The following is a 14,614-nucleotide window of genomic DNA, read 5'->3' on the forward strand; positions in this document are numbered from 1 at the left end:
GAAAATGGGATAGTCCCTCCAGACAGCGCATGCCTTGCTATTGTTGAGTGAAAAATGGGGCTGCAGGAATGTCACCTCTTGCTGGGTGCTTTGAGCTTAAATTAATAACAGGCAAAACTCTTCCAATGCATGCAAGCAACCCTTTCTCAATTTTTTTTTTCATCAGACGCTGTGTACTATTATGCAGGAAGACTAATTTAAGAACCAAACTGGCTAATTTCCATATTTTGTAGAGAATAAAAATAAACTCAAGGAAGTATGCTCCCAGCATATTTTCGCTTTTTAAACAGGAAAATGGAAAAAGAAAAACAATTACATTTCTTTGTATTCTTAATCATCAAAGCATTGAATGGATTTTTTTTCTGGAGAAAAAGCAATATAAAAATATTTAAAATAAAAATAAACAAGGGAACAAAGCAGCAGAGAGAACTGTAAAGAATTTAAGGGACGTTGGAACAAGCCAAACTGCAAAAAAGTAATGTAAAACAAACAAGAGCAGGACTATACAATCCTTTATACAAACACTCAGAATTTTTTATACTTTACTGAAGGAATAAAAGCCTAGTGCCACATTTATTTCTTACTGCCAGGTAATAACATTTGTTTTCTAGGCCACTGTTTCCCAACCGGTGTTCCGCGGCACACTACTGTGCCGTGAGACGTTGGCTGGTGCGCCGTGGGAGGGAGGCGGGCGAGTCGGGCGGTGAGAGGCGGCGGCGGCGAGGATCCGCGTCGAGCCGGGGGCGGCTCCGCGGTGGTGGTGCCGAGCGGCGGGGCAGCGCGTGCAAAAGGGAGGAGCGCGAGACAGCGGAGGAGGAGGAGGCCGGCATGTCCGGGCAGCAGCAGCAACAGCAGCAGCAGCAACTCCCGGCGACGGCTCCTCAAGCCCCGCCGCCGCCACCACCACAACAGCCGCCGCCGCCTCAGTTGCCGCCGTCCCTCAGTCCCTCGCTCTGCTGCCTCCTCCCACCCCCAAAGCTTGGAGGTTCCCCGGCAAGGGGGAGGGAAAAAACTTTCACTTTCGTGCGTCCCTCCCGGCGTGACGCTGCGCGCTGACGTCACGGGGCTGTAATGGTGGTGTGCCGCGAGATTTTTTTCATTAAACAGGTGTGCCGTTGCCCAAAAAAGTTTGGGAAACACTGTTCTAGGCTTTTTAATGTTGCGATTATTTTATGTAGGAAGTCTTAATTCTTCAGTGTTTCTTTTTATAGCAACATGTCTTAAATAATGATTTCATTTTAGCTGGATCATATGACTTAAGAAGCCTGTCATTAATGTAAGAACATTTGTGCTTTTTTTGTCCGGTTTACACTACTTAATTGTTGTTGAAAGACCTTTGCTTCTAATGAACACATTCCGATACTCCCTTTTTTTCTCTATTGCAAAATGTCTGGAGCTTTGCTAATTTGCCCATGGGAAATAAACACACACCATCTTCTAGATTAGTCAGCCTCTCAGGTTAATTTACCTCACAAGGTTACTGCATGGATAAAATAGGGAGGAAGAGAACAAAGCACGCCATCTTGAGGTGGGATATAAATGCAACAATAAATAAAACTATTATTTATTGAATTTATATCGCGCCCTTCTTCCCAAAGCAACCATCAGTTTATACTCTCCCAACATCTGATGCAGCAAGAAAAAGAATAAGCACCCACACCTGCTTAAAACAGGAGCCTTTCAATGCAGCTTTCCTTTTTTAAACAATACCATTTTTTCTGTACTACATACATTTCCCTGAAATGTGTGTTGTTAGCCCCTCGGGCGCTGCTTTTCTGCTACTACAACACGAGTGTCAGGTTGCAGGTGTAAATAATGCAAGGCACGTTAGGTATTTCTGTAAAAGCATTCAGTAGCCAATACCTAACTCACAGCAGTAGGTTTTCAAGCAAGCGCATTCCTCCATTAAGAGTATGGTATTGCTACTCTCTACCTAACTTAGACCTGAAAGGTGTGATTAATAGGTGAAACCTGTTGAGGACCACTTTTCATACCCTTCTGCAGCAGCAGCAGCAGCAGCTTTTCCAGTCGCAGATCCTGGCAGATTCCTTCTGAGGGCAAACAAATCCTTGAGTGCTGAGCCAAGGTGGGGTGGGGTGTCATGAGAGGACTCCAATGCCTCATTTTTGCACCCATCCTGGGTCTGTGACTCCAGCAGGTGCCAATTTTACCAGCCCCTGGGTATGCCTCTATTATGTATGATCTCTAGTGAGATTTCTGCATTGCAGGAGGCTGGACTAGATGACCTGCCAGGATCCCTTCCAATTCCACAATTCTATTATTCTTTGCCAATGTGTTTATGGATTTGCTTTCCACTACAGCCAGGAAATAAAGGTGCCTTTCCTGGTGAGCTTTACCACACTGACCAAGCTTAGCTGACACTAACATGCACAGACCTAATCCTCCACACACTAATGGGACTTGAACTTAGGTCCATTTTTTTTCTTACAAATTCTTACACACTTAAGATTCTTCTATTCAAACCACCTTAACAGAAATTTTGCAATATGTAACGTATTAGCTGGTTAAAAGCCAGACAACTGCTACAGTTATACAGTTATTAGACAGCACTAAGGATATTGTACAGCGCATACTTAAGACAGCTTAAGACACCTTCTTGCTCCTCAACACTTTCAGTCACCTACCTACCTTATCCACACCATCAGTCAGAAATAAAGTATTGCCAACGCTGTATTTTTTTCCTGTTGCAATGTCTGTTTGTGGTAGTGTTAATTTCCGCTTATATCTACAACTGTGAACGAACAACTATAATCAAAGAAAAATAATTATTCTGGATTAACCGAAAGGACACAACTAGCCATACTTGCTTGCGATTAAAAGCAAAGTTTATTTCTAGTCATTACGTAAGCTGAAAAAGTAATTTGTGGTCTTCATACAGCGCTGTATGAACATAGGCCCTCACACCACAACTACCCATCCTTTTCTGCTAAGATCCCGTCCACACTGTATTTCCCATTTTCAGCTATTTTCCTGAACACCACATACACAGCTGCCACTCCTGAGGTGCAATGTTGTTGTTGTTTAGTCGTGTCCGACTCTTCATGACCCCATGAACCAGAGCACGCCAGGCACTCCTGTATTCCACTGCCTCTCGCAGTTTGGTTAAACTCATGCTGGTAGCTTCAAGAACACTGTCCAACCATCTCATCCTCTGTCGTCCACTTCTCCTTGTGCCCTCAGTCCTTCCCAACATCAGGGTCTTTTCCAGGGAGTCTTCTCTTCTCATGAGGTGGCCAAAGTCTTGGAGCCTCAGCTTCACGATCTGTCCTTCCAGTGAGCACTCAGGGCTGATTTCCTTAAGAATGGAGAGGTTTGATTTTCTTGCAGTCCATGGGACTCTCAAGAGTCTCCTCCAGCACCATAATTCAAAAGCATCAATTCTTCAGCGATCAGCCTTTTTTATGGTCCAGCAATATTCGGTTATTAATACGGCAGTGTGTTGTGGCTAGCACTGATCCCAGAGTTACGAGAATTTAAAACCCTAGCTCATATATAGGGACTTTTCAAAGGCAAACACAATAAGTACTCCACATACCCCCCTACTCCTTGAAGTAAGGATAGGAATAAATGGCCTTGGAGTGTATAGCAAAATAATAGACTTCAGTGATGCATCTATCCAGTATGACCATGGTGATGAGGCACGTGTAGTACTGGATAGCACCCAAACATCAATGGCAGGACTCCACTGATTACAGTACATACAAACAATAAAAAGTCTACCCCTCTCCTACAGCACACACAGTCTTACAGGGTGGGAATTTTGGTAGCAAATTAAGGCAGGCAACGAACTGCCAAGTTCTGTTCCCATTTGGTTCTAGAAACAGAACTCTCCAATGACACTTCAAAAGCTAGGGAAAGTTCTAACTCAGAGGCTTCTGCTTTTCCCGTAGGAGGACCAACCGTTGCCAGGATTGGGAATGCCCCATCTGAATCCCTGGAGAGTGTTTGCCAATCAGTGTACAGTGGTACCTCAGGTTACATACGCTTCAGGTTACAGACTCCGCTAACCCAGAAATAGTACCTCGGGTTAAGAACCCTGCTTCAGGATGAGAACAGAAATCATGCTCCAGCAGCGCGGCGGCAGCGGGAGGCCCCATTAGCTAAAGTGGTGCTTCAGGTTAAGAACAGACCTCTGGAACGAATTAAGTACTTAACCCGAGGTACCACTGTAGTAGACAATGCTGAGTTAGATCGATCAATGGCCCAACTTACTATACGGCAACTTCCTATGTTCCTAGCTTACACTCTCAACATTCTGTCTCTGTAACAGCAAAGCCATGAGGGCACACAGCATAGTCTCTGGCCATTCACTGCAAAAGAAAAAGAAAAAAGAAACAGACTCATTACAGGGTGAACAAATGAGAGAAGTTCCTCTTATTTAACAGCATTTCCAGCCAAGTGAAGAGGTGCTAAGAGGTAATTATTAGCCAGTTTTAAAAAATAGTTGCACAGACCAAGGGATAGCTCAGAGCCACGAGTTCGTTGGTTAAAATATTCCTGAATTGCAAAGGGTTGGACTAGATGACCCTCATGGTCACTTCCAATTCCACAATTCTATTTTTTCTGAGGACCCATGAATGTCAAGCGTTTTTAACCTGTGGTCCACGACCAGGATTCAGGAGGTCTGTGAACTGAGCACAAAAGAATTTTTTCCCCAATAAACTGTACGCAAAATGTTGTGTGTATGTGTTTCTGTGCATTTTTCTGGAACAGTCCATAGCTTTCATCAAATGAGACCTGGACCCAAAAAATGGTTAAGAACGTTTGATCTATGTAGGCCTACATTCTATTTTCCCATTCCGCCTAATAGATGCTGAATGCCCCCCACCCTGCGACTATCTATAAACCACCATAGAAACAAAGAAATAATGACACACATCTCTATAGCAGGGTTAACATAAGTGCTTTTTTCTAAAAAAAATATGTCTGGGGTACTTTCGTTTTCCTACTCATATTGAAATATTGCCCCTCAATGAGGCCAAACTTAGATTCACAAAATGTTTAAGGGTATGCGTCCCCCTGCGTACCCCCAGAAAAGCACTGGTTAACATACATAAGCACAGTATATTGCGAAGGGTATATTGCCAAGTGTTCAAAGAAGTTCAAGTGCCTTACCTAGCTGTAACGTTCACACCAATGCAGAAAGGTAAAATCAATATAATTGCAGTTGGGGGGGGGGACCCAAGGCTGAGGGTGAATTCAAGGCTCAGAAAAGTTTGGAAACTCTTAACTCATAGCTCAGTTTCTTAACCACCAAGTTACGGTAAGGATGGCGGTGGAAATTAAATCAGAACATAAGCTTCATTTTATCTGTTTATTTAATCATTTCATAAAAATTTTACACCTTGATTGCTACAAAAACCTTCAAAGCGGTTTACATAACGAAAATTTACAACCACACTTTAAAGCATACAGAAGTTAAAATACTAAAATAGATTAAAATAACCTCGACTTTCTAAGCATGCGGGTAGGTTTATCTAAACAAGTATGTTTTTAGCAGGTGCCAAAAAAAATGTACAGTGAAGGTGCCCACTGCATCTCAACAGATAGGGAGTTCAAAAGTGCGGGCGCTGCCACACTATTATGATGATTATTAAAATTGTACAGTATATCGTCCGCCCCAACCATCAAGGCAGCTCACAACCTAAAAATACAATATTAAAAAATTTCACAAAATACATAATAAAAGCAAGAACAAAAGCGGCCCCATCACCTCCCTGCCCCGCTAAACGATCGAGTTCTTACCCTTCACCCCTTGGAAACAACACAGGAAAAGCGGAGTAAAAACCAGTAAAAACATAGTTACGAAAACGGGCAAGTGACGATTCATATAAACCGGGTGAAGCCATTCCAGCCGGAGGAGAGCGGCATGAACTCAGCAAAAGTAGAGGCGTCCCACGGTGAGGAAGAAGACCTATCGCTGTCACAGGGGTCAGGGAAACATGAAGGAAGGGGGAGGAATACAAACTAAAAATTACGCCGCCTTTTCCTGTGAGTACAAGGAGCGGGACCGCGAGTAGGTCGTGAGGAGCCCTGAACCTCCAGGGCTAAGTAAATCAACAAATAAGAGCCGCCGTCCCCTCACAACTCCACAGGGTTTTCCCCTCAGGGACGGCCCCTCGTCCCTCTCCCTTTATAAATCCCTATTGTTTAGGCAGCCATTTCCTTCCGCCGGCCCGTTAGGCGATGTGCGCGTGCGCTGTAGCTCTCTCTCTCCTCCTCCTCCTCAACCGCCTCGCCTCGCGCTCATTGATCTAATTGCGGCGGCGGCGGCGCCGCGAGCCGAGCCGTACAAGGGCCTACCTCAAGTGCGCGCGCGCGAGACGTCATTTGACGCGGCCGCCCAATCAAAAGGCGGCTGCTGCTGCTGCGGCTAAAAGCATATTAAGCCCGCGAGAATGGCTATTTGAAGGCACGGAGCAGGAGGAGGTGGTGGCATGTCAAGAAAGACAGCCCCCCCGCGTCCAATCATGGAAGCGGCCCAGGAGCTGCTTTGTCCCGCCCACGCTGCGCGCGCCCGCTCACTCTGGCACGCTCTCTCCCTCCTTCCACGCCCACCCCCACCGCTACTGTCACCGCCACCCACACGGCCTTTCTTCACGTTTCCTCCCAGCCAACCTCTGCGGGAGAGTTTTAAAAAAGGGGGCGTGGCCTGTCGGAAAAGCCCGCGCGCTCTCTTCATGAGTAAGCGGAGGGCGGGGCGCGGTTTGGGTGGGGGGAAAGGAGTGAGGAGAAAGACGGGCGTGCCGGCCAGCCAATTAGACGCCGCGCTGCCTTTTCCGCCCGCGTCCCGCGCAATGTGGTGCGTGTGTGTGTGTGCCTGTGTGTCTCTGGCGTTGGGTTTTCTTCCACTCTCCCTCCTCTCTCTCTCTTGCCCACCCCACTCGTCTTCCGTCACCCGCTCGGAGCCAATGGGGCGGCGAGGCGGTTTGGGGCGGAGGCTCCGCGCACACGCCCCGCCCCGCCCCTCCCGCGCGCTCCGAGGCGCCATGGGCTGAAAACTAAACCGAGATGGAATCTCCCAGTCTGAACCGGTTTGAGCCGGTTCCGAGTCTGTGGCACTAGAGGAGGAGGAGGCGGAGGAGGGGGACGAGCGGAAGGAGAAGAAGCGCCGCCGCCGCCGCCGAAAGAGGGGGAGAAGGGAGAAAAGAAAAAAAGGGGGGAGCGGGGGTAAAAGAAAAAGAAAGGCAGAAGAAGCCGCCGCCGCGCTTGGTCCCCTTTTGCCGCCTTTTGCCGTGTGTGTGGAGAGAGAGAAGGAAGGGGGGGCGCTGAGGAGCGAGCTGCGTGAGGAGAAGGGGGCGCGCGCGTGTTTCCGCGAGTGCGTGTGGAAGGCGGGCGAGAGGGGTTCATTAAGCGCAGGAGTGGAGCGGCTGAGGAAGGGGTGGGTGGGTTTCGGGGCCGGGGAGGGGGCTAAGCCAAGGGGGATGAGCGGACCTCCGTGAGGGGACTTGGCCGACTCGCTCCACGCTCACTGGAGTTTCCTTGAGGACACCCCCCCAAAAAAAAGAATAATAATTCTGTGTGGGGCTCTTTTTTTACCCTCATAACGGGGTGGTTCGCTGAGGCGAACACCTCCTTTTGGTCCATCGTCTGCCTCCCATCTCCCCTCGTTTTCGGGGGACGAGGTGTTGTGTTTGTCTTGTAGGCCCCAACCGAAGGGGTTGGCCCATCTCCCTTCCAAGCAGCGTGGCTGCCTCACCTGCGCTGGAGGCTTCTTGAAACCGCTTTTTTTAAAAACAGAGAGAGAGAAATATATATACATACATATATCTATCTATATATATTTATAGTTTTGCCGTGTGTTTCTGTATATATACGCGAGCGTGAGAGAGTATAGCGTCCCCATACAACTGAATCTCGAGGAAAGGGCGGGAGAGGCAGGAAAAAGGGGGAGGAGAGAGAGAGAGAGGGCCCAGGAGTTGCCCCTTCCCCTCTTGTTAGACGAAGCAACCCTCTCTTGTCTTATTGCCCCTTTTGTATTATTCTCCCCCCTCTCTTTTTGTCGTGGGGTGGGGAGCAGGAAGGGGGGGTGTTGGAGGTGTGTGCATGTGTTTGAATGGGTGGCAAAGCCCTGATCCTCCATGTGGGTGTGTTAGCAACTTTGCTGAGTTTGGGAGGCAGAAAGTGACTTTTTGAGTGTGTGCGTTGGGTGGGTGTGTTTTCTTTCCCAGGCTCCCCCCTCCCTTCCTAGTAATTCACCCATTCTGCCCGCGACCCCATTCTTTTTGGTAGTAAGTCCAGTGGGGCTTCTTTTGTTGTTGTTGTAGTTGCTGGGGGCCGAGGGCGGGTGGGCTTGGAAGAAGCAGACTTTTCGGGGGCGCATGTAAAAATAGACGCTTTGTTTCTCCAGTGTGTGTGTGTTGTTTGCAGGGGGGAGTTGAAAAGGAAGAAAGGCTGGACAGGTCTTTTCACCCCACTCCTCCTCCTCCTACTTCTTGGCTTTGCTTGGATTTTTTATTTTTTTTTTATTGTTGCTCTCCGCTCCCTCTCTACGAGAAGTAGCTGTGATACTCAATTAGGTAAGTGAGAGTTCATCTGTGAAACTTGTGCATGATGGTACACCAGTGGGAGATTGGATTGGGAAAGGTGGGGAGGGAGCACTGGAGAAGAAAGTAGGGAGTGGATACAATCCCAGGGGGGTGAAGTTTTATGGCGGGGCGGGGGAGAACTTAATGCATTTTAGGATACAGCATTTGGACAAGCGGAAAGTATGAAAATAGCAATGGTGTGAAGCCCTGGAAGTGATGTTGCCTGCTATAATCTCAAGGCCTAAACGTTATGTTGATGAACTCATTGTTTTCCTAGGAGAAAGCAGTGATGGGGAGGAGGATGGATGTGTTTTAGAAAACAAAGTCCGGGGCCTCTTCCTTGGGGTAGGGGGTGTAAGATGTGGGCATGGCTAAGCGTGGAGAGGTGTGCTGTGAAGCCTCATGGAAAAGGGGGGAGGAAAGGGGGTGTGTATGCAAACCAAGGCCACGAGCCTTGGAAAGAGAAACCTCTGTTTGGGGTTGGCCTTCGTTTGGATCCCGCCTTGATCTAAATAAAGCGTGGGAGCTGTTGGAAGGACGAGAAACGAAGGCCTTGAAGTAATTGGATGGGGAAGGAGAGCCCGAAAGGTCCCAGCAAGCCAAAGCCATCCCTGGAGGATGAAGCAAAGCAGCAAGTGTGGGGTTGGGAAACTGGAGCTTGGGTGGGCAAAACGCAAGGCGGGCAGGAGGAGGGAGGCGGCCTGGCGGGAGATTAGAGGTAGGGCCTCCTCCTTTCGGTGGGGGAAGTATATTGGGGGGGGGTGCTGGAGAGCGGGTGGAGAAATTAAGGAGCATAATCTGAATTATTGGGAGTGGAAGTTTCCAGAAATATATTTGTGCCTCTCACTGTGCAGCACTAGTGAAACGTCCGTCTGGATCACGTGGGGGCCCTGTATAGAAAGCAGGGATAGAGGAGGGAGGGGCTGCAGTGGCCCAGCTGCTCTTTACGGCTGTCGGGGAGGAAAGGCAACAAAAATCTCTTTAAAGCTTCGCGTGCCCGGGGCTAGTGACCCTTGTTAGATATTTCGGGCGGTTTGGGGTTGTTGTTCTTTTAAGTGCAGATCGTAAGCGTTAGCTGTGTGTCGCTAGTAGTAGCAGCGTGAATGTTGCATGTGCTGCAGTGTGTCTGCTGTTTGGCGAAGGGCGGCAGCCGAGGCCTTTCCAGTGGGTGGGTGTGTAACTGCCGTCTTCGGATGTACCCCATGTGCTGCATCTGTTTACGTTACGTATCTATTACTGGTTTCAGCGAGCCTCCTCTAATTCACGTTTTTCTGTAATCGGAAGTTAATGCCTTGTTTCGAGGAAACGTTAGCGAAGCATTTATAGGGGGAGGGGCAGACTGCAGTCCAAAGTTTCGTATTCTGCAGCCTCCTGTAGGTTTCTGGTTGTGTGCAGATTGGTTTAACTTTCCTGAAAATGTACGGGCTTTCTGATGTGGGCATACTTAGAACTTTGGAGAGCTTACTTTCGGTAACGCTGGTCTGATAGCTGTTTTGTAATCAGTTAGTGGCAGTAAGTACCTCAGTGAATACTGCTTTGAACGTCAACAGGATTGATACATTGTGAGCTCTGTTATTGACCATTTGTTTTCTCCATGTGGTAGTTTTTCTGATAAAACTCAACAAAAGTGTGCATTTAAAAAGTGGCAGTAAAGTTGCTAACGAACTTGGAGGAATTGAGTGCAAAGGGAGGAACCAATTTTCACAATCTAGGTAAGGTTAATGATATGGAACAAATCGCATAGGTATACAGCAAAAGCTAGCCCTTTGAAAACCTTTCTTTATTGACAGCATGTGTTCCAATTGGTGTTCCTTGGGCAGATGGTTAGATAGGGTTCACATGTAATATAATAGCTTATTTGGAAAGAAATTATGTGACGTTTCTAGTATTCTATATCTTAAACTTCTTTGCATTCCAGTGACTTTCAGTCTAGATTCATTAATGTATTTATTGAACTTACTGCTCATATACGTGAACTTGATGCATTCTAGCCTTTCCCACCAATTACTGTACTTTAAAATGACCTATCTGATCTAAAGAGATTACAAGTGGCAAAGTGCTCTTGTCTTTCTGCATTTGCAAGACTTATAAGACCTAACATGCAGTTTTGTGTGTTTTAGTTGGAGGTGGAAGATGCATGAAAACTGTTTCTGAGCTGTTGTGTGTAACTGTCTAGTCAGGAACAGTAGATGCAGCAATAGAGGGTGTGTGGCCAAGCATAGAAGAGGTGTGGTAATTTGATACTTGGAGCTAGGGAACTTAAGGAAAGTACTACCAAATATGGGGGGTAGTCTTAGTTTTTGTTTTAAATAGTAATATTGTGAGAAATTGAACACTTAAATTGTTATGTAGTAAGTAGCAATAGCATTGTAGATGTAAACCATAACTGCTGTGCTTGTATCTAATTAAATATAGTGTGTTCTTCAGAAAAGAAATTTGTTTCTTTGCTTGTCACAGTTATGGTTATGATGGTTAATGCAGCCCAGACCAATGCAAATGTAATCCCAATGAGTTCAATGCACTTTTTTCTAAGTGTGTGATGAGTAGCCTTAGTTTGCCATTTATTCCAGTTCACCAGGCTGTCTTCAGCAACAGTTGTTGTCCATTAACTATTTAGCTATGATTTTATTCTGCTCAACTGGTTAATGCTGATCTTGTGCTCTAAGTCCCACTGTCAAAACTTGTATATGTATTTCTGTAAGAATTTAATCCTTTAGGACACTTAGGCTGCTGTCCTTATTACAGTCATGTGGGAGTAAACCTTGATGCGGCTGACTTCTGAGTAGATATGTTTAGGGATGCACTGTGCTTTTGGTAAAGTTTCCAGAGTGTGATGTTAAGCTTTCTGAGTGGGACACCATATTAATGTTACTGTATAGCAGGATTAGCACCACTTTTTCAGCTGTGATCAAATTTTATGCATGCCTGCTGTCTACTTCTCTGGATGGTAGGTTGAGAAGACTGTTATGGGGTAATAGCAAATCCTGTTGCCTTTAACAGCTGTTCACTCAGTGATATGTTCTGGTAGACTTAGTTGTTCAACATAAATAATTTCATGTGTTAATAATGATCTTATTGGGTCAGTAAGTTAGCATTCTCCCCTGCCTCCCCCCCCCTTAAAAATCTGTCAGTGCTTTAGCATTTCTTGTTTCTTTTGACCATTTCTCTTACACTTTACATTATTAATTTATTGTGGCTCAGAGAGAACCGGATTCGGATGCCACTCTTTCAGATTTTAAAGATGCACACATTTTTGTAAAATACCTCAGCATTTGATGTAATGAGCACATATTGTGACTCATTAACTCCTGGTTTAAGCACTGGCATAATTTTATTTTGACGTTAACCAGGCATAAGTTTATTTATGTGTAGTATTACAAAATTTAGTATGACAATTATGGTTGGCTTACACTGAAGAAAAAGTTCAACATTTGAATATGTTACCAGTAGTAAACGATGGGAGCTGAAGTGGTCTTAAAGGCAGTTGGGAAGAACTTTGAATTTCTATTATATTAAACATAAGTAAATTCTGTAACTTGATTTATTTCTTTAAATTTGCAGTAATCTATGCCAGCAATTATGACAATGTTAGCAGACCATGCAGCACGGCAGCTGCTGGATTTCAACCAGAAATTGGATATAAATCTGTTGGATAATGTGGTGAACTGCCTGTATCATGGAGAAGGAGCCCAGGTACAGTATATGTTTGAGAACTAGAAACCTGCAGTTTATTATGTCTAAAGTATATCTGTAGAGGAAAAAATAGCTGGTTCTTTTGAAGACTTCTCATATGCTAGTAAAACTTGACTAGCAGTCAAGCTGCATCTGAAGAGAATAAGCCAGCAGGAATGCTACAGTTACGTTGAAAAATACCTTGGTGGCTTTTTGTCTTGTTTTTCATGCCAGTAACAGAAAGATGGAATGTGACTGAATTTACTATTGTTTGTTTCTTTAAATTTTTTAGAGATAAGTATTCTGGTCCAGTTTTCTGTCCCATTTATTCATAGGACTTTTAAGTGCAAGGCAGATTGCTGTCTCCTTTGCCTATAGTATGTCTGTGTCTCTTAAGTAGTTTAAATGTTTATTATGTGACCTCTTCCAAATTCTGTTCAGAATTATAAATTCTGTGTAATCTGCTTTTATACTTCTAAAGTGCTTAGAAGCATATTTTGACATCAAACTTAAAAAGAGCCACTGAAATCAGACTGGGCAGTCAGTCCAAGTCCTCTGATAGGGCAGTGAGCATCCCATTCTGCTGTCTAGACAGAAACTTGTTAGACCTTCTGTATATACCCCAATCTGCAGCCATAAACACACTGGTCTCTGCTTGAGGTACCCTTATTACCTTCATGTTGTTCCTCATCCCTCCATATCTCTGAACAGTGGCCTTCCCAGATGTTGGACTTCAATTCCCATAATTCCTAGTCAGCATAGCCAATGGTCCAGGATGATGGGAGTTGTAGTCCAACAATATCTGAAGGATGGTCTAATCCAGGCATCCCCAAACTCGGCCCGTTAGCTGTTTTTGGGACAACAACTCCCATTATCCCTAACTAACAGAACCAGTGTTCAGGGATGATGGGAATTGTAGTCCCAAAACATCTGGAAGGCTGAGTTTGGGGGTACCTGGTCTAATCCATTGCTTTTTCTCCACTACTCATGTTTGCATCCTAAGTTGTTGGACTGAGCTGAATAGTCCAGCTGGACTAGTTTTTATGTAGTATGGCACACTTGCAGGTCAGAATGATTTGGCCAGATACAAATTCCCCTCCTGGACTTGTGGCAGAGTTGCAGCATATTTAGTGGCATCAGTGAAGCAGAATTGCAGAAGAACATAAAAGGGGTTCTGTTTTAAATTGGCAAGCACTTAAAGCTTGAAGGCTCCACAATCTTTTGTTTGGGGAAGATGTGCACTATAGAAGCATTTCTCTGAATCAGTATTTGCTTTCCTCTCTAGTTGAGGCATTCACCATGGTGAGTGGGAAGGTATGAATTAAACACTAGAACTTCAGACCCTGAGTAGTTCTACCAGGCAACTGAAAGGTATACAATAGATTGGGATTCAGAGCACCAGGAACCTTTTTCTCTTAAGATGGTTCTTGGCAGCTGATTCTGAAGTTGATATTCAAGTTGGTGGTTTGCAATACCCCTTCACCCCACCCCAAATACACACACACTCTCAAGTTCCATGCCTTGCATCTTTGACAGCAGCTTGCTGTAGGGTGTCTTGCATAGTTGCATCATGCCTTGGAAAGTAGTGATCAGATTTCTAGAATTGAGTGTCTGTGTTCCAGTCTAATTTTAGGGTGTTTCTTACTTTCTAGTGGATCTCTGAACAAAAGTGTAGTGATTCATGGAAAAGTTTGTGGTCCCAATTCAGATCATCCAGGGTACTAGTGGAAGCCGTCTCAAGGACTCCTATTAGGAGAACTGGGTTTTCCCCAACCTCTTCTCTCCTGTCTGCCCCATATATCTCCCAAATCTGCTCTGGGGGTTAGGGAATCCCCCCCCCCCAACAGTGTGGTTGGGGAGGAGAGCAAAGATGGTTCCAACTGTCAAGAAGTACCACTGTTTGTTAGGGAATCCCCCCCCCCAACAGTGTGGTTGGGGAGGAGAGCAAAGATGGTTCCAACTGTCAAGAAGTACCACTGTTTGCCTTTTCTACCTGTCATAGGTGTTATAAAGTTTATGTCTTGATATTCAGATGATCTTAGTCCTACATTAGTTTGGAGTAATTTTTTGTGTGCTTGTTCTCTGTTAAATAAAAATGTACCATCAACGTTAGTTTTTATTTGCTATCAGTGGTTGAGAAACAACTATGAAACGTTTTTTCTTTCTGTATCTTAAAAGCTGTTTTGAAATGAGTAGAAATAAAGATTATACCTTGGACTTTCAAAAGCATATTTAGTAGTATTGGCAGATTCCTTACTGTAGATCAATATTCTATCCTAGCTAGAGAATTTTCGATAAAAACACACAATTGCCTAAAATTTCCCCACCATGAAAAGTGCATTTAATTACTTAACCAGTAATTCCCAAGCACTGTGCCAGGGTGTGCTAGTGTA

At 45.2% G+C, this 14,614-nt stretch overlaps 1 protein-coding gene and 1 long non-coding RNA gene across 4 annotated transcripts in view; one reads left to right on the forward strand and one right to left on the reverse strand.

The window, feature by feature from the left end:
* Positions 1-5,321: 5,321 nt before the first annotated feature.
* LOC309529767 lies at positions 5,322-7,337 on the reverse strand. Its single transcript, XR_014218434.1, has 2 exons — positions 5,767-7,337; positions 5,322-5,665 (listed from the first exon to the last, which is right to left on the reverse strand). It is a non-coding gene; the product is annotated as an uncharacterized lncRNA (long non-coding RNA).
* A 989-nt stretch (positions 7,338-8,326) lies between these two features.
* The window catches only part of XPO1 (exportin 1), a 39,102-nt gene continuing 32,814 nt past the window's right edge, over positions 8,327-14,614 (forward strand). Inside the window, exons 1-2 of one of the 3 annotated variants that reach the window (XM_082217373.1) lie at positions 8,327-8,540; positions 12,111-12,242. In XM_082217373.1, coding sequence (XP_082073499.1) covers positions 12,117-12,242 — 126 coding nt within the window. In that variant the 5' untranslated portion in view covers positions 8,327-8,540; positions 12,111-12,116. Of the gene's footprint in view, positions 8,541-9,503; positions 10,262-11,476; positions 11,497-12,110; positions 12,243-14,614 lie in introns of those variants that run through there. The other 2 variants (XM_082217374.1, XM_082217375.1) reach the window with 2 other exon arrangements.

The sequence above is a fragment of the Podarcis vaucheri genome (genome assembly GCF_965113315.1).
Source record: "Podarcis vaucheri genome assembly, chromosome: 3".
Lineage (NCBI taxonomy): Eukaryota > Metazoa > Chordata > Lepidosauria > Squamata > Lacertidae > Podarcis > Podarcis vaucheri.